Source organism: Ochotona curzoniae, unplaced genomic scaffold (assembly GCF_017591425.1).
Source record: "Ochotona curzoniae isolate NIBS_2020 unplaced genomic scaffold, NIBS_Ocur_1.0 scaffold_3208, whole genome shotgun sequence".
NCBI classification, from domain to species: domain Eukaryota; kingdom Metazoa; phylum Chordata; class Mammalia; order Lagomorpha; family Ochotonidae; genus Ochotona; species Ochotona curzoniae.
The window spans coordinates 14,044,285-14,071,255 of record NW_024467106.1 but is presented as its reverse complement, the minus strand read 5'-3'; the positions used below and the strand labels follow the sequence as shown (position 1 = coordinate 14,071,255).

General features: G+C 39.4%; 1 protein-coding gene across 1 annotated transcript in view; it reads right to left on the bottom strand.

The window, feature by feature from the left end:
* The window catches only part of ASTN2 (astrotactin 2), a 936,573-nt gene that overhangs the window by 561,703 nt on the left and 347,899 nt on the right, over nucleotides 1-26,971 (bottom strand). The window contains exon 6 of the mRNA XM_040963108.1: nucleotides 17,378-17,524. Within this exon, the coding sequence (XP_040819042.1) occupies nucleotides 17,378-17,524 (147 nt within the window). The remainder of the gene's footprint in view (nucleotides 1-17,377; nucleotides 17,525-26,971) is intronic.

The window sequence follows — 26,971 nt, the reverse complement described above, 5'->3', positions numbered from 1 at the left end:
AGCCAGCATCACATATTATAGCATAGATTTTTGAGTCCTGACTGATCCACTTCTAAACCAGTTCCTTGCTCGCACACCTGTGAAAGTAGTGGAAGATGGTTCAAATATTTGGGTACCTGACACCCAGGTGGGAGTCCCAAATGGCATTCCAAGTTCCTGCCTTCAGCTTGGCTCAGATCTGGCTGTCGTGGCCATTTGGATGGTGAGCTGGTTGAAGGATGTCTCTCCTTACCTATGTCACCCAGTCATATTGCCTTTCAAGTATATAAACCTTAAAACAAAACAAAAAAACAACAAAAAAGCAAGCAAACCAAAAAAGAATGCCTTAAAAATGTTCACCCCAGAGCTGAGTTGTGATGCACTCAAAGGCAGAATCTGGGTGAAGTGGAGACGCAAGGGATTTAGATAAAAGGAAAGGAATGTTTGTAAAGGGACTAAAGAAACTGTAGGCCTTCAGAAAATAGCCATTTCAGACGGAGTAGGAGCTGCCTGAGGTGGGAAACGAACAAAAATAAAGCTGAAAATATTTTCTGGTGCTAACCTTCTACAACTGAGGGGGGAAAAAATGCTAGGTACTTGGCAACACGCCCCATGTGTCCTCAGCCCTTTGCCTATGCTTTCCCAGTTGATGTGGTAGAAAGTTCTTTTGAAAATCGATTCCTCATTTTAAAAATCACACCAGCTCTCAAGCCCAGGGCCACAGGTTTCACTTCAGGTCTCTAGTTCTTTGTCAGGGCCTGTGCTCTGACGTCAATTCTGCAATTGCGTCTTTGCAGGAAGTGGGTACTCCTGGGTCATGCTGGCTCCTGTGTGGCTGTTGAGCATGGATCACTCTTTGCATCCTGCCCAGATGCTGCAGAGGCACATCAGCTGAGATATGACTCCAATGGCTCAAGCCTTCAGGAACCTAGAGAATTAATTTTCCTTAGCACAATGATACCTAATAATGCTCATTGAGGCAGAATTTCTAAAGGTCGTAATGATCCATATTATTTAAATTGCTTGCTTCCTCCCCAAATCCTGTTTGTCCCTTCAACAAATACAGCTAGGAAGTGGGGATCTGATTCTGATCTCAAATCAGGAAGCTGCTCCATGAACAGAAGAACAAGAAAGCCAGTCCTTGAGTGTGTTTTCCATGGGCCAGGCTTTTGTAGTTAACAGCTATTTAGTTCTCACAAGAACAGATGGGTACATTAGCAACTCTTTTTTTTTTTTTCCAGAAGAGGAAGCTGGAGTTAGCAACTATATCCTTGTGCTCTGGCAACATCACACCGTAAAACTGCAAAAAGATGACTCAATTGGGGTTCCTCCTAAAATGGACTCTTTATGCTGATATCTGAGGCCACCAAAACCTCCAGGAACCCATGAGGCACTTTGCCTCTCCTTGACCTCAGCTTGCCCTCCATTGCCAAATTCCTTGAATTTCCTAATCTTTACCTTCACTGATAGTTCCCTTGCGCAGACAGGAACAATATGGACTCAATATGGTATCTCTAAATAGAGCTGCTCTGCTTTAGCTTGGCAACCTCAAACACCTTTCACACGTTGAAAAGTCAGTCCACAAATCTTATTGAACACTGATTGTAGACTGGGGTTTTCACAAGGACAAGACAACCCCACTCTCTGCCCTTCAGAGACTTAAATTAGCCTTGGCAGGATCTACTACTGAGTTTACTGAGTTTACTGAGTATTGATTATCTGCCAATTCCAGATTTCCCTGTAATGTGGTCTGCTGTGCTGTTCCCATTTCACAGATGAGTGGAGATTTAGAGAGGAAAAATAATCAAATCAAGGCTATACAGATGAGAGCCAGGTAGTGAATCCAGCAAATATGATCGTACAGTCCACATTCTAATGTAAGACATCACTTAAGCAGCAGCAAAAGTGTGGAGTGCAGAAAGGACAGGCCCAGGGCCACTGACTGGGAGATGCGGCTAAGGCATGGAAGGTGGTGACAACAGGTGATGCTAAGAAAAGCTAATACAAGAGGTCTTTGTAAAATTTATGAAAAATATATATTTGGACATATATATATATATATATATATATATACATGGATGTCAGAAACCATTATCTTTCATTTCCATTTTCACCACAAACTTTCTGAGGTATCACTTTATTACCACCTTCTTCCTGTTTGCTAAATATTTTTGCTCAATACTTTACACAAGTTAACACTGGTAACATTAAATAGCTACTAATATTAACCTACCCAAGTGGGTAGGCCTGACTCTGTAGCCTGAATTCTGAGTAACCAAATAGCATTGCCTTGTGCAAAGCAAACTGAAATCCTATACACCTGTTTGTTTAAAACCCTTAAGGGGCAGGTGTTTAGCTTATTAAAGAAAGGTTAAGACACCCAGAATCAAAACCAGAGTGCCCGACTTCTAATTCCAGCCCTGGTTCCTGACCCCAACTTTCTGTTGGTGCAGACTCTTGGAGGCAATGTTGATCATTACAGAGACTGGTGGGCCTGCTACTCCTGTGAGAGACCTGTATCACACTTCTGGCTCCCAGCTTTGTCTGCACTTAACCCAGACCTCTCTCAGTTTTGGTGTGATCTCTTTGAAAGTATGGCCAGCAGGTATCAACCATCTATTTCTGCTGGGTTCATGCTACTCTCTAGTCCTCCATTGACGTAATGTGACATGTAGGTGTGAACAACTTGACTTTTACAGCTCTTGAGATTGGTGGTTTAGAAAAGTGGATTATCTGAGACCACTGTATATGGAAAGTGCATATTTGAGGTTATCTGATTCTAAATCTCACCAACCTTCAATACTGGTTGTGTCTCAGTTGTTCCCAGAGTATGAGTTGTGGCCCTAAGCAGGTGCTCTGCAATACTCAGCTGAAAGTCTGAATGTACAAAATCACTGATAAAATTTGAATGGGGACCACAGTTTGTGTACAGGTGGGAAAAACACCAGCTAAGCAGTGGTCTAGTCCCTGGGGATGGCCCCAGTCAAGGGTGAGATACCCATGATGTTAGCAGAAGTCCAGGAAGTTGCCAAAAGCTCCTTAAGACCCAAGGCTTTGCAGCTGCAGATATGTTTGACTTAGATAAGCCAGAAGGGGCTGGCTAGGGAAAAAAGCCAAACAGAAAGGCTTTGCTGGGCAGCAGAGCTGGTAAGCAGTGGAGAGAAACAGCGCAGCGCTTGTAATGATCCCTCGCATCTCAGCTCCCCCCACCCTTCTGAATTCACTGTATTTTCTTCATCCATGCTATTGCTGGCATCTGAGACGTTCAGGGTCCCTTGGCATTCCGGCTGAGAACTAGAAATGAAGTGGTATCTTTACCACTGGGGTCTGGCCTTCCCATCACTTTGTTTTTCATCTAGACAGCCTTGGGATCCTTCAGCCCCTGCAGAAGCTTCTCTCTGATCTGTCTAAGCTTTCCTCAAATGGCAACTTGTGGGCTGTAGGGGTTTGCTCAGCTGCCTCTGTTCCTGGCATCCTTGCTCAGGGGGCTGTTTGGCTGCAGGTGGTCCAGCTCAGGCTGCTCAGCTGAGGATGGGGAAAACACCAATGCATGGCTACATATTGACTCATAAGGTCATTCGCATCATGGGATAAAAGCAGCCATCTTTTCAACTGACATGTAATAATTACACAAGATCATGAGATATAGAGTATATCAACACTTGTATTCAGAGTACAATGATCAAACCCAGGTAATTAGCATACCTCTCCCCTAGACCATTTATCATGTCTTTGCTGGAACAATTCAACTCCTCTCGTCTATGTTTAAATATGCAAAATTCTTAACTAGAGTTACCCTACTGTGCATACCAGAAATGAATCTTTCTATATAACTTTAAAAAAAATCTCCATTAACCTGTCCTTCTCTATTCACTGCCTTCCCCTACCTGTCTCAACTGTTTTTTAACTTCTACAGAGGAGTGCTAACATATTGTATGTACCTCTATGTGCCTGGCTTGTTGTATGTCATATGTCGTTCTCCAGGTTGTCAACCCAAGTCTCTCTTCTTGTCCTTCTAGAATGCTTGGTTGTATGTTTGGTTAGAGTGGCTAAGCACAATCATGTTCTTTACCTTACAATGTAGAAATTGAGTTTTGAATAGTGGTTTCCAAGTTTGATGTTAGCCTTTGAATTTTCTTTCTACCACATTCTGTCAATCATATGGGGAAGTGGCTCCATAGAACCTCTCCCTGCCTTTATGACTTTGGGTGTTCATGTAAGCTCCCTGGACTTACATGTCTTCCCTTAAATTTAAAATAAGATCAACTGGAACCACCTCATGTAGTACTATGGCTAAATGAGGTTAGTACCTTGAAAGGTACCTAGTACAAGTCCTGGCACTTAGCAATTGTTCCACAAATGGTCCCAATTATTACTGCAACTGCTGAGAGGTTTGAAAAAAGATGCTATATTACTGCAGTGAAAAGCATCCCAGACTCTCTGGAAAGTCTGAAATCAATAATTACTCACCTTCAGGTAAACACACATATTACATGTGTGTAATTCAGGCTAGGACCTTCTTAAGTCATCTTCCCATTAGCATCACTCACCTCCCAGCTGGGACACCTGGCTAGCCCTCATCTGTGTCTCTGTAGTATGCAACGTAACTCCCTGTCTGTCAGCCACACTCCATTTCAGTTTGTATTGGCATGGTATGTCGTAACAGCACAACACAACGAGAGCCCAGAGGTTGTGTTTTACTTAACTCTGTATCTCTCGAATGAGCATGCCACAAACAGAATGACATGCAAGTATGTGTTGACAAGAGTAAGGGAGGGAGATGGAGGGAAATCAATACCGCTTTGAGTAAAGGAGCTATTATTAATAAGTTGCTAATAAAAAGATCCTGTCCCAACTCTTGGTATGTCCTAGAAATATAAAGCTGTAAACCAACAGCGAGAGAGAGAGAGTGAGAAACACAGCAAGCACACAGTCAATCTGAAAAGTGCTTTCAAATACATCAGATAACTAGAGCCCAGAGAGGTATATTTACATATCCATGGTCATAAAACTAGGGGATAGAAGAAATGGCTTTAAAGCACACACATTTCCTGGGTCTGAGATCAATGCACTCGGCCTCTCTAACACCATACTCTTGTCTCTCCATACACCTCCCTCTACCACAATCCTATATCCTTTTGCAAACATCAACCCAATAATGATGGAAGATCTAACCCTGTAAACTGGATCTTCAAATCATAACGCTCTCACTCAACATTCCCCCTTTCTAGTCTGAAAGTGAAAGTAGCCGTCTGCTCTCAACAGAAGGAAATTATTAATGAGAGTAAATCGGTAAATGAGAGTCTTTTGCAACAACCCTCTACCCCCAGTTCCTCAGAACATATTTTTTGACTCAATCTGCTATCAAAACACAGAAATTAGCGTCCAATTTTGGACGTCAAACTCGGTTTTCTATTTTGTTAAAGAGGGAAATTAGTAACAATTCTTTCTGGTGGCAAGCCAAGCTAAGATTTCAGCGCTGAGTGTCATGAAAAATCCCACTGGTTGCTGTGAGGTCTTTAATAGCTTAAATAGGTTCAGCTGTTCAGAATTCCTTTCCTGAGTTGATTGTCCTGCAAGCCCCTTGCCATATTTAATCTGGGGATCAGTTGCTATTTAAGAAAGAAAAATACTCCAAGCATTATTTTTTTCTTTCATAGTTTCATGGGTTTTGACTTTACTAATGAAGATATTTGGGGAAAAAAATACAAACTAAAAAAGTCCACTCTAGGGAGTGTCCACAACTCCCAACACCAGCTGCAGGGCATCATTAAACAAGTTACCCTTTAAGTATTAGAGGAAAGAGAAGGAAACGTCCTCACAGTTAGTAATTGTGGTATCAGCTTCCTTGCGGATCTCATTTTTATTCTGACTAAAACCTTTCCTTGCCTTTTTCCTGTACTCTCTCACATACAGTTCTTTAGTCTGGGTTGGAATTCAACCTATTCTTCCTGACTTCAGCATATTCATATGGTTTATTGGTATCTCATTGCCATCTCCCCCATGTGTACTCTGAGTCTCAGCTCAATTTATATTTCCCCTTTCAGGGCTCTGGATAAAGCTTGTTTCATTTTGGTGTTGGGGGTGGAGAACAATGTGAGTTTGATTGGAGTTTCTTATCTTTGGGGATAAAAGCCAAAGCCTTGGGGCGTGAAGTCAATCATAGCTGAGACAGCCTCATATTTTTGTACTGTCATCCTCCAAGATGCATCTTCTTGGGGCATCTGGTTCTATCTGCATGCTCTCCCTCCATCTTTCTGCAGCCACAATTCACATATACAGTTCATGAGTCTGCCCATCCATTAGGCATCTCAATAGGTTAGAATATGAATTAGCTATTGCCCTTGCCCTTCAGGAAATTGATATCTAACCACTAACATCACATCAGTTGTTTTCATTTACCAAATGTTTTCGTGGCATACACTCTCTTTTGGACACTGTCCTGAGTAATAAATATAATGTGCAAATCAAATGGACCTATATGGACCTAAACTAGTGGAAGAGATCAACATTTAGCAAATAAGCATATGACTACAAACAGAAATAAATTCAATTGAGAAAAAGAACAGGATTCTGGGAGAATGGTTAGTAAGGATTTGAAGAGAAGTAGGAATGTGAAAAAGGAGGTAATTCACCACGAGGTGAAGAAGAAAAACTGGAGAGATGAGGATATGTTTTCAGGCAAAAAGAGAATTAGATGTGTACCCTGAGACCAGAGGTGGCAGCAGAGGATGTGGAGAAGGTGCATTTACAAAGGTAAATACACAGTTGTAGGTAACTTTGCAGAAAGAAGAGGATATGAATAGTTTTCCCTAGGGGATGCACTAAGGAAGATTTTCTGAAAGGAGTAAATTAAAGTCTTAAGAAAGAGTAGAATTGACCAGCGCAGTAGCCTAGCAGCTAGTCCATGCCTTGCACACACCAGGATCTCATATGGGCACCTGTTCTAATCCTGGTGGCCCCACTTCCCATTCAGCACCCTGCTTGTGGCTTGGGAAAGCAGTGGAGGATGGCCCAGGACATTGGCACCCTGCACCCATGTGAGAGACTCAGAAGAGACTCCTGGCTCCTGGCTTCGGATTGTCTCAGCTCCGGCTATTGTGGCCACATGGAGAGTGAATCAGCAGACAGAAGATATTCCTCTCTGTTTTTCCTCTTCTCTGTACATCTGACTTTCCAATAATAAATAAATAAATCTTTTAACAAAAGAGTCCAGGGAGCAAGAGATTCAAAGGACTACTCTTTTTTGAATAAATTACATCATAGTATGTGTTTGAGCAGCCACTTTCAGGGTGGTATAATTTTCCTTTCCAAAAACTGAAAACACTCCTCCTATGTATTCAAATCACTGCAAACTAGCTTTAAAAGCAATTATCAACCTCATTTCTCATTACAGGCACAAAGCTACACATTAGCTCACTCTCCTGGGCTGAAAGGCATGAAGTAGAGGTGGAAGCAAATAAATGTAGACAAGATTCATTCTAGACAATTTGGTGTTTAAAAACAGTTCACATGTGTGGCATATTAATTAACTAGGCCATCCTAAGGTATGGGTGTTTGTGCTTGATGATTTCATAGGCTTGGAAGAAATCTTCAGGCCCAAAACAGCTCACCTGGAGCAAGGAGTGAAGACAGAAATACTACCTTAATTCAGCCTAAAACATGATGTTAACATTAATTTTTATCTGAAGAAAGAAACATTTTTGGAACAGATATTTTTATGCAACAGTTCCATCAATACAAACACATAATTGTGTGTGTGTGTGTGTGTGTGTGTGTGTGTGTGTGCGCATGCCTGTGTGTGCGTGCGTGTGTGTTTAGCTAAGTAATCAAGAGATTTCCCTGAGTTTCATCCATAGTTTTAGACTATTTCTATCAGGGATGACATCAGCAATGCAATAGTAAATAATAACCATTTCTGAAGGTCCTAAAAAATAAAGTGAACTGAAAACTCACATTTTGATAAAATGGTTTCAAGTAAAAGTATCATACAATGAAAATAAATGCACCCATTTTTACCTGCTACAGCTTTACAAAGGTATGGTCATCTATTCCTAGGAGATTCTATGATGAGGAAGTCATTACCTTGCCATGACCCCCTTCCAATGTTATGGAAAAATTATCACAACTACTAGCATTCATATGACTTATTGAGCCATTACTGGGTCTAAGGTGCTGTGCTAAAAACCTTTATGAGCATTATTTCATTTATTCTTCACAATAACTCTATGTAGTAAGTACTGCTACTACCTCCAATTTACAGATAATGAAACTCAAGCCTGGAAAGTTAAAGTAACTGGCATAAAGTCGATAGCAGATGAAGATGTTTCTTGACCAAAGCTTTATTTTTCCCATCCCCAAAGAACTCTGGTTTTCCTTCCTGGGCCATGCCAAGACCAGCCTACCTCCTCTTTCTAAGATCAGAATCATTACTTGAAATATTAGAGTATGACAGGGCTTTGGATTCAGAATTTAGGTAGATTTATTTAGGCTTTTGTGTGACTTCACCTTTGAGTGTTAACCTGGCCAAATCACCTAACATCTGTTAACCCAACTTCAAGTATAAAAAGTAAGGATCACAATGTCTGTACCAAAGTTTTGTTGTGAGGAAAGAATTGAAAGAAAAAAGTCTATGCAAAGTACTTTATGTAATGTTATGTATATATATATAACATGCTCAATAATGTTAGACTCATTGTCAGGGTGCTTTCAACTCCTTACAAAGTGATTCTCAAGACTGGCACTGTGGCATAGCATTGGCATGACATATGAGCACCTATTCTGGTTCCAATTGCTCCACTTCTGGCCCAGTTCCCTGCTAGAATGCACCTGGGAAAGAAGTGAAAGATGATCCAAGTTCTTGGGCCCTTGTACCCACATGGAGCACCAGGATAAAGCTCCTGGCTTCACCCTGGTCCATTTCTGGTTGCTACAGCCAGTTAGCCTGTGAACCAGTAGAATGGAAAGTGTCTGCTTGTAACTCTTTCTCTGTAATTCTCACTCTGAAATAAATAAATACTTGTGAGAAAGAGAGAGAGGCAAAAGGAGGAATGATTCTCTGCTTCCATTAAGGAAACAGGGCATTTATAATATTTTAAATTATTATTTAATGATACAGTTTCATAGGCTCTGGGATTCCCCATACCCATCCCAAAGTTCTCCCCTCATCCTATTGATTTCCCCTCTAGTATCACAATGAATGGTCCTTCTAGTATCACAATGAATGGTCCATCATTCTACTATTAAACTATTTCCCAAAGTTGTAGGTGTGGAAAATGTCAGAGAGTCCAACCTCCTATTACCAGGACATTTTCAACAGTTTCACTGACAGTCTGTCTTTGGTCTGGATGCAAAGAAACATAATGCACCATGTCTTCACATCTGGACATGTCAGTCTCCACTACCCTTCTATTGTACACCCCCTTTATAACAGAGCCAAAAACACAGTCCACAACAGGAAGAAAAACTGAATGAAGGTAGACTCCCAATGAAACTTCTAAACATACCTAGACAACAAAAAATTACATTCCCTACTATTGCCCATGCCAACAGTGTTATAACCCACATAGAGAGCAAAACGTTGTAACCATTTCTCTTTCATCTCTAATTTTAAGTGATTGTACCCTCATGATGTTCATTGCTAATATGGCTGAGGGGTTGTTTTGTTCATCTTCTTAGGGAATGGTTCTTTCTTCTTTCAATATGCAGGGTTTTTTTTACTGCCAAACCTAATTATTTTTGCTGCGAATTTTACCTTTGCTATTCCTAGTCATTCGTACCTTTTTCAATAAATCCTTGTGATTCATTAATTGATCACCCATAAGAGACTTTTGAATGCTTGTAAGCACCTGAAGCTGTAAGTGTCCCTTCCGACACAGCTTTTGGTACACCTCCTGGGTAATGCTCTTGTTTTTACTGTCATTTCTTCAGTGCCACATGGGTCATGCACTTTTTATTTTCTTTTTCATCATTTTAGCAATGCATTGGTAATTTTGTAGAATGTTGTTTAACTTCATCAGTACTATTTTTTGCATCATCTTCATTGCCAAATACTTAAAATATTTCCAATGTATAACAATACCCAGAACAGAACAGAGAGCTCTACATCCAGTATCCATTGAATTCTGGAGTGGAACTAATGCATCCTTTGAATCTAGGTTGATAAGTGATCTCTTCCACTGTCTTGCTATATTGGCAAGATACATACAGATACTGGAAATCTCAGGTCTTTATCCTCCTTTAATACTTCAGCACCATGAATTATCATCTCAGCTAAGACACTTTAATGTTAACCAATAACCATTTATCAATAATGCTGCATAACAATTCTGATTATGCACAAATCTCTGGGAACGGGCCTAATATGCTGAAAAACCAATATGTTAGAAAAATGGTAGACCATTTACATTGTACTCAATGCTATGGGTCATCAGTAGAGGCAATTCCGTCAGCAGTGCACTGATAAAGTCAAAGCTTATTACTTACATCCCAAGGGATCTCAAGGAGAGATCATAGATTTAGATGGAAGAAAATGGATACAGCTGCCAAAATTCTGGTAAATAATTATCTAGAATTAATATAGTAATACTAATACCTAGGATCTACACTCTTGGCTCCACCCTCAGAGAGTCTGATTAATTCTTCTGCTCACCAACACTAGATTCAGTATCATCTCTTCCATGTGGGTACAACAAGGTAAAACGCCTTGAAGAAATCAACAAAAGAAGGTATGGGATTTGCCAAGGAATTGGATTGGGACTGTCTCAGTGTGTATTGCTCTTGCCAGCTGGGCTCTGGACGAGGGCTAAGTCATGTTGACCCTTACTATACAATGGGCAGTAAGCACTGAACATAAGCATGCAGTAACACAAGGGCAGAATCCATTTTCTTCCTGAGGAGGAACTTATTCAGCCCCCAGTAATACTTCAGCACCATGGACAACTCAGCATAAAAGATTAACAGAGCGCTCTCTACTGAGAAAATGCAGCATCTTGATAGCTTGCAGCTCAGGGAAGGTGGAAAGAAAGTAAGAGAAATGCCATGACTATCATGTTTGGGAGGCCTGGTTTCTAATGGAATCATTCCTATTTGACAAAGTCTATTCTCATCCTGAGATGGCGCTTCATGATTTTTTTCAATTGTTTTCTCAAAAACAGGCAGTGTCTTAGAGGCCTATAGATAAGCATCATGCCACGGACTTATATACCTTCCACATGTCTTGTATTTATATTTGTGTTAGACCACAGCAATTCATAAGTACTGATGACAAGTTTCAGCAAAACAGATGCCACTATCATTTTTTTTTCTTGTCCTCTATCTAACACATTCATTCTCTGGGAAAAAAGAGTCCAATATACCAGTCCAATCTATAAAAATTATTATTCATTGGGTTCCTTTATATCCTCACAAAGGATGGGATTCTACTCCTCTGTAGGTTCCAGTTCCTCTCTCTTTATTAGATAGATAAAAATGATCACTCTGGGAACTGGTTGGGAATAACAGATAAGCAGGTCATATTGGATCTTTTATCACAGGAAGTGCTGAAATCATGCTGTGGAAGGTGAGCATGTCCAACTGCAAATATTGGCTGCGCTCGGATTCCTGTTGATCTCTAGAAGGCTGACGATCTTCAGGTGTTAATGTCAAGTGGGAAAGTCACTTCCATATAGAGGGTAGCATAACACCCACCTATCCAGATTTCTGCTTTGATTTTTGCTCTGTCATGGTCCAGCTTTTGAAGTCACTTACTCTATGGAATATTTTAATACAAAAATTGTAAGAGTTACCATTTACTGGGTAGTCACAATGTTTCAGAAAGTCTCTTAGGCCTCTTATGTACAATATTGAATATTTCCTTTCAGTATTCTCAAAATTATCCCCTCTTTACAAATAAGAAAAAGGAGGCTTAGGAGTTAACTAAGCAATGAAATTAATATTTGAACTCAAATCTTTTTAATTAAAAACAATATCATGTAACAGAAGGGCAATCAATCCTGTCTGAAGACTGGAATACTACTACTGAAACCTTCCCAACGCTTTCTACAATGCCTGGTAAATCACATCTCCTGGACTTGGACACACCATGGTTATTCCCAATTTATGTATTAACCACACATAGTTTGTATTCTTGAAGAACTGACTTTTCAGTTTTCTTGACTGATGACAAGTTTCCTTGGAGAGCTAGTCAACTTACAGAAATACCAAAAGACTTTCCCTGGAGATTACTGTTGAAATGCAAATCAATACCTATCCAGAGCTCATACTGCAATCAGCATCTCTAGTTCAAACACAGGAGGAGGCAGTATTTCTCTCCTCTAAAATCACCTTTGAGCCAGAAAACAGGCAACCATGTAGCTACTTTCTAGCCCCAGGTCTGATAAAATTATCCCAATTATACAATCATTAACTTCTTTCCTAAGTCTTCCTCACTCTCCTTACCTTTCATCTTCCACTCCTTCCTGAAATGACTAGAACACAGGTTCTTGGCCGTCTTTTTTTTTTTGGCCATGCTTTTTAAAAATAAATGACTTTTTCCAGAGTAACTTACTTACCTGAAAGGCAATGGTACACAGCATGAGAGAGAGAAAGAGAGAGCGAGCAAGCGTTCACCCACTGGTTCACTCCCCAAATGGTTTCAACAATAAAAATTGAACTGGTTCCAAGCCAGGAGTCAGGAGGCTCCTCCAGGTCTCCTATTGAGGATAATAGGGCTTCAGCAGAAGCTGAAGAACTTTGGCCACCTTCTCTACTTTCTCAATATCAGTTAGGAGCTGGATCAGAAGTGGAGCAGCCATGACACAAATCACCAGCTATATGGAATGCTGGTGCAGCTTTGTCCATATACCACAGTGCTGGCCCTGGCCATACTTTCTATTTGCCGCTTTGCCCTCCCAGTAATTTCTGGTGCTTCTCTATCTAGCTTTGCATGGTGGCATGGTTTGGTTTGCATACTATGTGTCCTGCCGTTTGGACCCATGAGTATAAGAACTTCATGCTTTCTGATGGTCATCCTCAATTCTGCATGTCTTACAATAACTAATTGAAAGAAATCCTGGGTGTATTTTATAAAATCTGTGCTCTCTGTCCATTAACTGCTTGGTTTTATTTGACTTAGCTTGCCCTTTGTGCTGAGAAATCTATTGGAAGAATATCACAGAATTGTTGACGATTATACTTTAAATCAGGCAACTTTCATTCACTCCATACATATTTATTAAGCATTCATCATGGACCAGCACTGGGCTTGTCACCAGGGATAAAATAATTCTCCCAAAAGACACAACTCCTAAAGCCTCCTGCAGTAGAGATTTCATTACAGAGGTAGAAATAGATGAGACCATGGGCAGTTCTAATATTTTAAATGGGCGTAGAGGTCAGAATAAGGATGCTTGAAAAGGGGTATCCTTTAATTTACACATCTGGATCTACTCACCCAAGTTTCTTGCATTATCCTTTGCTTTTCAGCTACAGACAAACATGGAAAAGCAGAAGTGCACACAATTCCCTAAGGAGATAAGCAGTACTATTATCCTCATTTTACAAAAGTAGAGACCAAGATTCAGAATGAGAAAGTCGCTCAATTGGATAGAGACGTGGCAGACACAGGAATGAGTATTTGACATTATGTTTGTAATATTTAAAGACTTTGCTTCCAATCACAAGAAACATTTTTTTTGTGTGTGGGAGATTGTCCCTGGGTGTCTGCCTGCCTGGCCTGTGTGGGAGGTCATAAGGGCATGCACACCGTGTCCCCAGGGGAACCCCTGGCAGTAGTCTTGGAACAATGAGACCTCAATCTGACCTACCAATCCCTGGCTGTACAAGTGAGAGCAGTAGGCTGCACCCCAGTTTCTCTTCTCTGTCCTTGGATGAGCTGTGCTGGGACTTCCTTGATAAGCAACTCTGAGAAGTCCCTGTTACCTACCAGCTTATATGACTCAGAGCCTACCTGCCAACCATATGTGACTACATGATTGGAGGGTCAAGAGGGATAGACATGCCTTCTAGACAATTACAGTGTCCTTGCTGGGTGGGAGGACTTTCGGGAAATGCCCTTCTGCCTTCCCCTTTTCTTATTCCGTATAAGTTTGTGCTTGCTCTACAGTAAATGGACATGCTTGATCAGACTGTCTGCTGCTTCTTGCTGCTGAGGAACACCGCTCGCCTCATCCTCTTGGCCATCACGGTGGCCTGCTGGTCAAGAAACCCCCAAGATATTTTACAAATTTATCTCTCAGGACCTTCATTTCTGCATGTTTGAAAGTAAGTATTTAAAAGTGGAAATAAAAGTGGAGAAATTGAGTATCTCTCAGACCCAATATTCTACAGTTAAAGAATAACGACTGGTGAAAGAACTGGGGAATGTCTTCTGTGTTTGTCAGAACTTGCCACATTAGCTTTTCCAGCTTACAGCTCATTGTTTCCACTCTCCTCTCCTCATTGTCCAGTCATACGTGGGTTCTAGAATTTCCTCCAGCCCCATCTCTGCAATCCTACTTTTCCGCAACTTATACAAATTCTGTCTTCCCCTTTGTCATCCCTGCGCTCTCTCACATCTTAAACTTTCTTATGTGCATATGATTTTATAAAGATGAATCAAAAATTCATATTCAGTTATGAACATTAATGTGTAAGAAATCAGAAATACCAAACGTATTCACAGTCCAAGTGAAAAATCAGAAGGAGTTCACTCAATGCCATGAAGTTTCAAGATGCATTAAAAGACATCAGGGTGTATCAGAGAAAGTGGGGGAAGCTCATTGTGCTTAGGTATGACATGTTGAAAACATGGGGTTGCACCCTGAATATGATAACCTTAAAATTAGAGACAAAATTGCATTACTTGAGATAATAATGACAGAGGGTAAGAACATAAAAGATTCAATACTTCTACCTACTATGTATCTATCTACATGTATGTATGCATATAATTTAATTTATACATTACAAATGTATGTAATTTAATCTATGTATATATATATGTATGTATATGAGTGTGCATATAATTTAACTTGATAATAATCCTGTGATCAGCTATCATTTGCAGCACAGGCATTTCATATTAGGATACCAGCTATTTTTCTGCTGGACTGATTCCAACCCAGTTCTTGCTAACATGCCCTAGTAGAAAGACAGAGGATGGCTCAAGTCCCTTAGCCCCTGAGCAGGACACAGTTCTTGGCTGTAGGCTCTGGCCTGCCCCAGACCCAGCCATTGTGGCCAGGTGACCAAAGATGTTCCTCCCTTCCCCAATCACTCTGATTTTCAAATAAATCACTTTTAAATGATGATTGTATATGCTGCAAGAGACCAAAAATATGGTCATATAGAAAGAATATGAATTAGAGGGCTGCAGGAGCAAAAAGGGAACTTTCTGATGTAATGGGAATGTTCCATGACTTCATCTGGGCAGACTGCTATATAAACTTCATCAGAGGGGCCTGGCGCGGTGGCGCAAGTGGTTAAGGTCCTCGCCTTGCACGCCCCGGATCCCATATGGGCACCGGTGCTATCCTGGCAGCCCCGCTTCCCTTCCAGCTCCCAGCCTGTGGCCCGGGAAAGCAGTTGAGGACGACCCAAAGCTTTGGGACCCTGCACCCCCGTGGGAGACCCAGAAGAGGCTCCTGGCTTCGGATCAGCATAGCATCGACCGTTAGGCTCACTTGGGGAGTGAATCATCGGACGGAAGATCTTCCTCTCTGTCTCTCCTCTCTGTATATCCACCTTTCCAATAAAAACATAATAAAAATAAATCTTTAAAAAAATAAACTTCATCAGAAAAAAAGATGAAGAGAGAATGTTTAGAGTTGATAGTTCTTTTTATGGCATTGTATACGATGATGGTTTCACAGGCATACACTTATGTTTGAACTAGAGTACAGAGAGCAGAACAGATCGATCAACCACCCCAGCCATGTGTTAGTAGTGAAAATCTGGGCAAACGGAGACTCTAAGGTGGACTATGTCAGCCAGTGGATTCTGGAGAGATTACATTGTGCTTGCAATGGCGAAATGGGCAGTAATTCTGAACTGTTGAACTATCAAAACCACTTGAGCAATGCCCTCGGAGCATGCCCCACATAGGGGACCCTGGGATGGGTGGAAGGCTGAGTTGAGCTTCTCCTTTTATCTTCCTCCTTACCCCAGATACAGCAAAAAAAAAAAAAAAAGGGGAAATATGGAAGCAATGGTCATACCCACTTTTCCATAGTCCTTGGCCCTTTGTGCCCTAATCAAATATGTAAAGATTATAAAAAAATAAAATAATAATTAAAAATAGTTTATGAGAGTATTTTTTAAAATATGAACAATGGAATTAAAAGGTAAATTTATTGGGTCACAAAATGTCTAAAATCTGTGCATAGTTTTTTAACACCATCTGCATGTTTGTGAGCTTTTTGAAGATTCTTAGGAACCTTTTGAAGACTCTTAGGACCAAAATTAAATTGTTTTTATTTCCTATTTTCTATGAACTTTCTGAAATACCACTGCAAACATTTAAACAGAGTGAAACAAAAACTCTGCTGAACTATTTATGATATGTTGTATTTATGCTAGAAGAGAAGGTTTGAGGGAGAGAGGCACCAATATATTCTCCTGGAGTGAACAACCTGGAACTACTTGGTTGTAGGGCACTTTAGCAATAGATACGAAGCACCTAAATCATTTCCTTGGACCACACTCTGCTAACGACTATGGTGACTCCCGTGTCTCATTAATTCAATTTAATTGGGTGAAGAGAAAATGGTGGAATATAAGATACTTATGAAGTACATTTACAGGAAATGCAATGTGAACATTCTTTAGGATAAGTAGGAACTGTCAAGTCTCATACATGCTTCTCTGTCACATGTTTTTAATTATCAATTACCCCTTTGGGGGTTATTTCAGATTGGAATGGGATCCACAACCAGTAAGTGAAGCAGCTCAATTTTTCTGCACTCATATTTTAAGCCATCTTTTATTTAACAAATCTCCTTGCACATAGAATAAAGTTTTAATTAACTAAATCAGGAGTCAAAATGATAAAGATCTCTTCTGAAAAATTTGGTTCATACAATAAATTACAGGTCTTCAGAAAACAAATGGAAATATGTATTTAAAAAAAACCTATGTATAGGCTTCAAGAATTTTATACCAGAGTGAATTTACCTTTTAATTCCTTTTTTCAATGAAGCTTTTGAAGTTCCATAATATATGTAAAATTCCATATATATCTATATTCCATATATCTATATATCTATATATCTAATGTATGTATATATTCCATATATATATATCTATATAGATATATATATACACAGAGAGAGAGAGTTTAATCCATATGCATAGGGATATTGGAGCAGCTGGAGTGCAAGGTGCCAAGTGGTCCAGGGTGTCGATGATGCTTGGCACTTACCGTCTGCAATGAAGTGCTCAGGCACATGCAGAGTCACCTTCACAGTGAGGGGACAGGACATCTGGCTGCCACACACCATGGCGAGGATGCACGAGCTCACAGCAATCAATGTCAAGGCCGTCTTGTTCACTGGGCTTTTCAGCAGACCTAGTGACATAAACATACACACAGAAAAATAATTCCACACCATGAGTAAATGGGGAGCAGGATATGGATTTCAAGAGTCTTTTTATTTCCCTAATAGAAATCTGAAAGATTAAAAAAAAAAAAGGCCATGATCTCCAACTCTATACTTGTGACTTCACTGGCTGTTTTTTGTGTCATGATATAACTCTGTCAAATGGGCATTTATTTCTTTTGGTAAAGGTAAGAGCAATAAGCCTTCTAAACATGAAATGATGCATTCTCTTCCCCTCCCAGTTTGGTTGGTTTGCTTGTTAAACATTATAAATGACAGCAAATCTTAAAAGCACATAAGAAGACAGTGTGCTATTAAATTCAGTGGGACCTCCTGGAATGATAATGGGTTTGGAATTAGATGACTCGGGACTCAGATTTGGGCTTCAGTCTTCATGGGCTGTGTGACTTGCTCCATTCTGCAAGTTTAGTTCCCTTAGCTGTGCGATGATGATGATTAAAAAGACAGTTCCCAAGATAGTTGTGCTGGTTATATAACAATGCATCCACGCATATGTAAAATACACCATCTAGAAGAGTTCTATTGGTAGTTAGAAGCTGATTAGGTAAAACAAATTTAACAAGCATTTATTGAGCACCTACAGTGTGAGATACATGCAGAATATGATACAATTAGAAAAGTTTTCATTCTAACTAACCACAGCTAACTAAATTTAAAGACAAATTGTTAAAGACCTGGAATAGATGCTAGAGGGCAAGAAGCAGGTTTTGCCTAAGAAACTAAAAGGCAAATGTATGCATGTGATGGAATAAAGAGATTGCATTTACATGGCTGGGAGTATATCAGGCCACTAACAACAAAATTCTATGAAATCTGCCCTAACCCTACCTTTGTTTCTTATTACTTAGGCTTCAATTTTCATCTCTACTTTGAAGGCTTTGGTTATTGCAGCCAGAACGGTACCTCCCAGCTTTGATACTAAATAGTAAATCCCTGTTTCTTGACTGCTTGGACATCTTTCTGAGGCCATTCTGTGAGCACATAGAACATAAGAAAATAGGCACAATTATCTTCTAAAAGTTGCCTTCTGTTCCTGAATTCCTCAACTTATGGAAAACACTACCATTTTCACTGGCTAGAAAGCCTGATGTCATCTTTTCAATCTTTTGTCTTCCTCCTTTACAGCATTTAAACAGTGATGTAGTCTTACATATCCTAATCATCTAACATTTCACCTTTTTTTCTCCCATTTCTTTGACCATCTGTTTGCTAGTGGGATAAGGTTGTGCTATCTGTCCACTTCACTTCCTGATGAAGCTTTCACCTGTTTTACATCCTCTGTTCATAGCATGTGATCCATTCACATTAGCATGAAAACTTCCCACAATCTTACCTTCTGTACAACTTTTCTACCTGGTCTAGGTGCTATGTGGCTTGGACTCCTCAGATAGCACAGATGGCAACCTCCCTCTTGTCAACATTACTATAGGTGTTGTTTGTTTTGGGTAGAATTCTGTTTCTTTGTCCTCCCATTACTACCTAAATACTTCTCAATCAAATCTATCTATCTATCTATCTATCTATCTATCTATCTATCTATCTATCTATCCATCTATCTATCTATCTATCCATCTATCCACCTATCTATCTATCTTATGAGAAAAGGAAGGGGAGGGAGACATACAGACTGAGGGAGATGGAGAAGAGAAAGGAAAAAGCATTCTAATCCGCTGATCCCTACTTGAATGCCCAAGTCAGCCACCTTCATCATCTTTGTATCTCTTGCCAAGCTCACATCCTGGGAGACAGACATTGCTTAATTTCAGAACAGGATTCTTATCTATTTTTAACTCATGACAATGTATGATTTCTTCTAGTAACTATACATATACTTGTTGCCGCTGTAGAATGAATATTAAATTAAAAAGTAAATTAAAAAGATAGCTCTGAATTCAGGAAATTCAGAAAATACCTAAATCCTAAAAATGATTACAGGGTAGAAACGAACAAATTATATCTCTTACATGAATATTACAAGGATCTGTCTTAAATTTTGATAATATAAGTATTTCAGTTACTAAATGGCATGAACAAGATAATAGCGTTTTCTACTGGACAGGATATGGGCTATGGATTGGTGCCATGCATAGGTCTCATTCTCAAACAATCAACATATCATTTAACATCCACTATGCTCACCTTAACAATCATCAAGTTTCTACTCTATATTCCATGAAGTCTGTTCTGGGGTGAAGAACATGAGAGGAGGAAGCCAGCACAAAAAACCCAGCCAACCAACCAACTAACCAACTAAACAAAAACTCTCTTGTATAATTCAAATAGAATCTATTAAAGTAATTAAAAATGAAAACTTAAAAAAAAACACTCAGGAAGCTGAAACAAGTCTTGTAGAGAGAGGGTGCTGGACTAATTGTCTCCCAAGGTGTCATTTAAATATTTGTGGTGTCCAATGTCTTTTCAAGAGTGAACACAGAGGGTGTTGTCATATTAGCTTATTGACTCTCCATATTCTCCACTAGAAAACAATAATAAAATGATTCTTCAAGAGCGTTGTAAGAATTGAATGAGACAGAAAATGTCAAATGCCTAGCACAGTCTCTGCGTCATAACAGATCCTAGGTAAATGATAATTTTTAAACCAGATAAAGGTGCTTGTCTTATCACTGAAGTCAGAAACCAGGACTTATTTTCCTCTTTATCCAATATATTATCAGAACATATTAGGAATTGAATTTTTTTTCACAGAAACAGAAGGCAAAAAGATTAGATAGTGAAGGGAGGGATATGAGAAGTGGGAGAGAGAATCAGAATGAACAGTATCCTTGGGCAGTGAGTTACTGAGAAAATGCCTAAATCACCACAGTTGTTGTCTGCAGTTAAGCAGGAGGAAAGCAGGCTGGTCCAACCTGAGCTAAGGCCAGATGCCTACAGAGTAACCACTGGAGTTTGGTGAGTTACCATGACAACAGAAGCCAGTTGCAACTTCGCAGTGTGACTCAAAGGTGCCTTTTTAAGAGTTCCCGTTCTAGAGATTTGGTCAACAGTACTTAACTCTGAGTAAACGGTACAGACAGCAGTGAGGCAAAAACACCCATCCCATAACAGACACCCTGTCCACACACAGGCTCTGTATTGCATTATAGTACATAGGAGAAGACAAGAAAGGGGCTTCAACTCACCACGACCCACGCACAGTGCTTAGCACTTACCCAATCGATGAATCATTTTATTGAAACTAGTTCCACCTGGACACCTTTCTAGGCACGCAACCAATGCCAATTAGTAAAACCACCAATGCCCTTGTACTTGCATTTTAATGGTGGGGGATTTCCTCATTTCATGATCAGAGCAAACTTTTGCTAAAGGTGCATTTTACAGGGAACAGAAATACAGAGCAATTACGTGAATTGCCACTGCTCATTTTACTAATTTGTATGGATCATAGAGTAGATTAGAACAAATCATAGCTCATTCTTTCCCCACTTCTTACTATGTCCCACTTCATCCCATTTCACTATACTCACGTGAGAAAAACATAAGTATGTTTAAAAACCCTTGCTTAACCCCAAAATCTGTATGTGACACTTGCTCACTGATACAATTCTCCTAAGACAAAGTTGGAGCAGACACCTTTTTTCCAGAGCTTATGTGAAGACAAAATGACGTAGCATACATAATTATCAATAAGTAACAGTTCCAGATCATAGCCCGAGGATCATCAGACGGTCACCATTATAGTTCACGATTAGATTTATAATCCTCCCCCCCTAATTTGCAGTGGAACAAGCTGTGCTGTGGGAGTAGGATTCCACCAAAGCAGATTGACTACTGGGATGTGAGCATGTTGATAACCTAATTTTCCTTTGATTTCTCCTCCTCTTCCAACCGCTCAACCCCTCTAGTGGTAGCATAAAATGCATTGCTTGAGAAATTTAAATGGAAATAAGTCATCATTGGTGATCCACACACTGCCTATAATTTGGGGTTTTATTGATTCCTGGTTTAGAAATGCCAAGTTGAGAAATGAAAATAAAAATTAAGTTAAATTTAGAATTGAATCGATCGCAAAAAGAAGAAAACAGATCTAGCCACATAAGACCACGGTTTGTAGAATACTTCAAGTACCTTTGCTCCCATTACTCCTTCATCCTAATGTTTCCAGGGGCCAAGAGCCCAAGAAGTCATTTCTTTCAATAGCGTATGAGGTTAGGGTGAAGGACATAAATCTAAAAACCCAGAACATTAAAAATAGCTAGGCTTTGATACTAGAATTACAGATCTAAATGCAAACTCCTGCCTAACATTGGACAAGGTACCAAAGCTCTCAAAGCCTCAATTTTCTAACTTTTAAAAATGGTAATGACAGTACCTAACCGATAGACTATCCGTCTGGATTAAACGGGACATGATAATGACAGCACTGAACACTGTATGTAACACATACGTAGGGCTCTTTAAGTTCTCAGGATTTCTCTTTTCCCCCTCACTACTTCAAAACCTCACTGCCTAGACATTTTGACCTATATTGGAATCCTGACTTCAACACTCATCTGCAAGCCCCTGTAAATGACCTACTCCTCTGAGATTCATGTCTATCTGAGATTAAACCATTTAATAAATAGCTCTTTATTTTGTATCTTTCATATGTCAGACCTTACATTTTGTGGATATCTATTATTTAATGTATTTAAGAATGGCTGAAAATAGTGGATTTTCAATAAACATCTACTGAATGACTAAACAAATGGATGCTTAAATGTTTCCTTTTCTACCTAGAGATATCAGTATTGAAAAAGTGCTGTTCTTCCTCCTCTCCTGCCCCCAGTCAGAAATACTCACTTTCTCTGGCAAGGGCTGCCTTTTGCCCGGTCAGAGGTTATACAAAATGCACCTGTTGAGGCGACCAACACACCTGCAGGTCTCAATGACCACTTACGACTGTTGAAGTGCCTCATTAACCTCCCTGAGCACCTCATGGGATTTCTGCTGCACCTGTGCACTGGTAGCTCTGTGCTTCTCTGCTATATTTCTGGAAACTAAAAATTGGGACACAGTGTCTGACAAGTACAAGTGTCATGCTGGAGGCAGAAGTAAAGAGTATTTGAGACTGGGGTTTTCTCAGAAACTCTAGGGTGGATGGTCCCATATCCTCAACCTCTCTGTTATGTCAGAGTTTTCAACACACTACTTCAATATAGCTCAACGTGAGACAACGTTTCTGTCATCTTGTTTACCTTACTGAATCATTCTCTGCCTTTCCTTCTCCATCTCAGCCAAGAACTAGTCTCTCGATGCTCTGACCCTGACACTGTCAGATCCATAATATCGTTTGAGTGATATAAAAATTCCCCAATCTCTCACCCTTTATAGGTTGATGCTTTAGAAGAATGATGCAAATATTCAATCAGCTCTTGTTTGTTTACTTCCCCAAACAGCAAAAGCGATGTTTATAAAGTGGCAATTCCATTTTCAGCTAATTTAACGTTGAAAGAGTTCTAGAATCTTACTCTACGGGCCAACTTTTGCTGTCTATGTTAAATAGAATGCCTTTAAAACTTCTACTTCAGTATTTAGTTAATTACAGGTTGCAGCTAGGATGCCTTTCCCTGTCTTTCCTCCAACCCAAACATTTCTAACTTTATTTCTCTAAAGTCATATTTTGAGTATCTTTATCATACTTCGTAAGTATTTTCTTTTTTATATCTTTACATGGCACTTACATTTTTAACCATTTTATTTCAGAATAGCTTTCAATGCAAAGCAAAAGTTGTTAAACACTAATGCTTTTCTGAAGTGGCTTTACAAGTTAAAAATGTCTTCCTCTTCTACTTCAGCAACTCATCACCTTCACTACTACCAACATCAATGACATTTTTGCCTGTAAGGCAAATCAGACTGATAGGACTGATAGAGAAAAACACTTAACTTCAAACTCCAAGCTGGTAAACACTATCATTTAATGTTTAATTAAATATTCACCAGACTCCAAGCGGGTAAGCATTATCACCGGTAATATCTGTATCAACTTCTGGACGCAGTTAGCAGGATGGAAGCAAAGCCCTACCTGCTGAGTGACTTACAAACCTCAGCTTGCCCGGTCAATCTGTGATGACTCTGTAGATTCATGATGAACTCATTGTCACACCTGATGCAGATCTTTCAGCACCATCTTCAAAGACATTATCCCACGTAATAAGCAGGAAGTCAGAAGGATGACAACTGGTGATTTAAATGGCTCTTTGACCCCTTTCTCTGCCCCAGAACTATTACATGTCCTTCATGTCCTACTTGCGGCCAAATCACTATCAGTGATGTCACTGGAAGATGCCCTTAGTTGGTTTTATTTCATTAATAAGGAGAGGGCTTTTGTTTTGTTTTGTTTTTTCACTTTGATCCCTTGTTTTACTCGGCAAAAACAGTCTACAATCTAAACTTCATTATGTCTCCAGCAGGGCTTGTCACACCGTAAAAATGACAGATGATTTTTACCAAATTTTTGCCTTACATTCATCCACTAATTTCTTTTCTTAAAATTTTTTTTTATTATTTTCCATGGTGCAATTTTGTAGGTATAGGAGATTTTCTATAGCTCAGGCTTGGATAATGGCACACTTTTCATAAAACACACTGGTGCCAGTCAGCAAAGGATTACAAACGGAATCACACTTAGAATCTCTCTATTGGCATTGCAAGAAGATGTGATTGCAAATGCAAAGGTAACTTCAAGATGATGATGTTGGAGATAGTGACACTGCTGTTGATGATGAAAATGCTATGGAAGGTGCCATATATTTTTAGTTTTTATAAATTTATAAATGATTTGCACATATCTAATTAATACCCTTAAAATCATATTCAATCAGCATTATTTTGATTCCCAACTGACAAATAGGGAAACAAACGCTTGATGTTGAACTCGTGCTCAAATACCACAGGAGATGAGAAGCCAGTATTCCTGACTTGGAGTGTCATTGCATGATAATATTAAGCACAAACCTGACCCAGGTCTCGCTAGCAAGGTAGGATTAGAAAGTGTAGCCTCTCACTTTTGATCCATTTGTTTCACAAATATATTCAAGTACTGCAATAAGTCAGTGCAGCATTTTTTCATAAAACATTTTTACATGCTCAAAAAATCTGGGACAATCTGTATCCCAGCTTTAAATGCCAGAAAATATACTTGGTATTAAGGTCTCTAAAAAGGCTTGCTTTAAATTATAATTCCTGCTGTTTCTTCAAAGTATTAACATATTGCAGAACCATCAGCCTGTGAAACAATATAAGGAAACAGTGTGTTAGTTCAATCATTTATATACCTAAAGTTTATAAAGTTTGTGTAAATATCTAATTTCAGTACATCCCAGCTATGAACTGTTGCCCCCATGCCAGACACTGGGTTACAGACTGTCTGTATATTATTTCATTTAAACTTCCCGATAGTCAAGCAATTTCAGAGGTTACTACTTCCATTTAATAACAGGAAAAGCAATACATGACTAGTTATTGGAAGTAGTAGTAAGTTTCATAGTTAGATTTATCTGACTGCAGGTTCTGTACTCTTCCGACTCCCAAGCATTAACGAAATAAAGTTTTATACTCAGAAAAAATACAAAGAGATAAAATAGGCAAATACAAGAGGCAAGTTCAGGAGGTTAAAGACTGTTCTACTCACATTTAACAGGCTGATGGCATGCACTGGGTAAAGAAAAGGATACTGTAGTGAATAGATGAAATTGCAGTTCAGATCAGAAGCCATACAGAAGATCATTCAAAAGAGTTAAAGTTCTAGAAAGGCTCAGAAGTAAATGACAACGGAGGCTTACAGGTGATCACCAGCTTGTACTGAATAATCTAAAACAATTATTTTTTTTTTGGTAAGAACTACTGTTGGCCGATCCCTATGTTAGCCCAATTTACACTATAGGCTGTCTACCTGAATCACAACATTCAGTCCACAACACTGATGAAATGGAGAGTGACAGAGGAATGTTAGGAACCAAGTAGTACTAAGGGCCAGAGTAGCAGAGCAGCCACACGTTTCCATGGCTACCAAGAAAGATCTGGACCAATCATTGCCCATGAAAAGCACATTTCCATATCTTCTGCTATCAGAAACTGCAAAAGAAAAAAAGATGTCAATGTTCCATGCTTCTAGATATCATTGGATTTTGACCAAAGGTTGGTGAAAAGAGAAAAACAAAGTTTGGTGTGGATTTAACATGTGCTAGGCCTAATTTGGTGTCATTTACTTTCATAATCTGTTGTTCTATATTCTCACTTAAATGCTATGTAATGCTGCCTTTATTTGACATTGGAACAAAAGAAAAATTTGAAGGATTTAATTGGCTTTCTCAGTCTCAGAAATAGTAAAGGACAAAGATGGAAAAATAAGTCAAGATCTACTGACCTGCTAATCCAGTTTTCCTTCTAAGCCTTCTTGGTTTGCCCTGCCCCTGTATGAAGATGGCTACTGGCCAAACTCCTTCTGAAGATAGGGAAATATCTCAAATATCTGTGTTCCCTCCTCTTTACCTCTTTCTCTTAATACTAAGACAATACTTCCTTAGAAATAATGGGAAATTGAGCTTTACATTATAGTCCATGAATTGTCTCTTATTAGATTTTGAGGATAGCAACATGTGTTCCCTCACTTTTCCACAATGTCCCAGATAGATAGGCTTTTCAAAGCCATGAGTAATACCCATCCCCCAGATGTCTGCCTTTACCGTTTCAACTCACAGAAACTCAATATTCCCCTTAGCTTCAATCCCACGCATTATTTATTCTAAATTGATTCACATGGTTTCAGATCGACAGGTACTACAAAGCCTTTTACCCTGTTACATAATGAAGACACTTTACTTAAATGTCCTCCCTGTGATCATTCAACCTGTGCTTGAAAAGAGTCCATACTAGAGCTTATGTGTTCAAAAGAGAATGTGTTAGGGATGACGGTGAGGAGAACCAGCACAAGAAGGAGAAAGAGGAGGATCGAGACAATGATTTCTGCTTTTGATGGAAGTAGTTATTAGTTATAATATTTTGTACAGATAAAATACAGATATTAGTTTATTTGATCAATCAGAATGGTTTGCTATCACCTCATTTTGCAGATGAAGAAACTGAATCTATCCCAAGGCAAGAGTGGCACTGAAAGGCAAAATTCAGATGCAACTCCACATCAGAATTTTAAAACTCCAGTGCTCCTATAGTCTGCCTTCTCTGGTGACACTGGAAGCAAGAACTCTGTCAATGAACAATGAATAGCTTCTATTGTACATGACCAATTGAATAAATCCCTGTCTTCATGGGTTCTATAAACTCATGACTACTTCTTACTGCTAATGCAGCCATTTGGTTGGACGTTTAAAAAAGATTGACTAACCTTCTTTGGTTCAAAACACAGATTCTGTCATTTGACGGTTACACAAAGA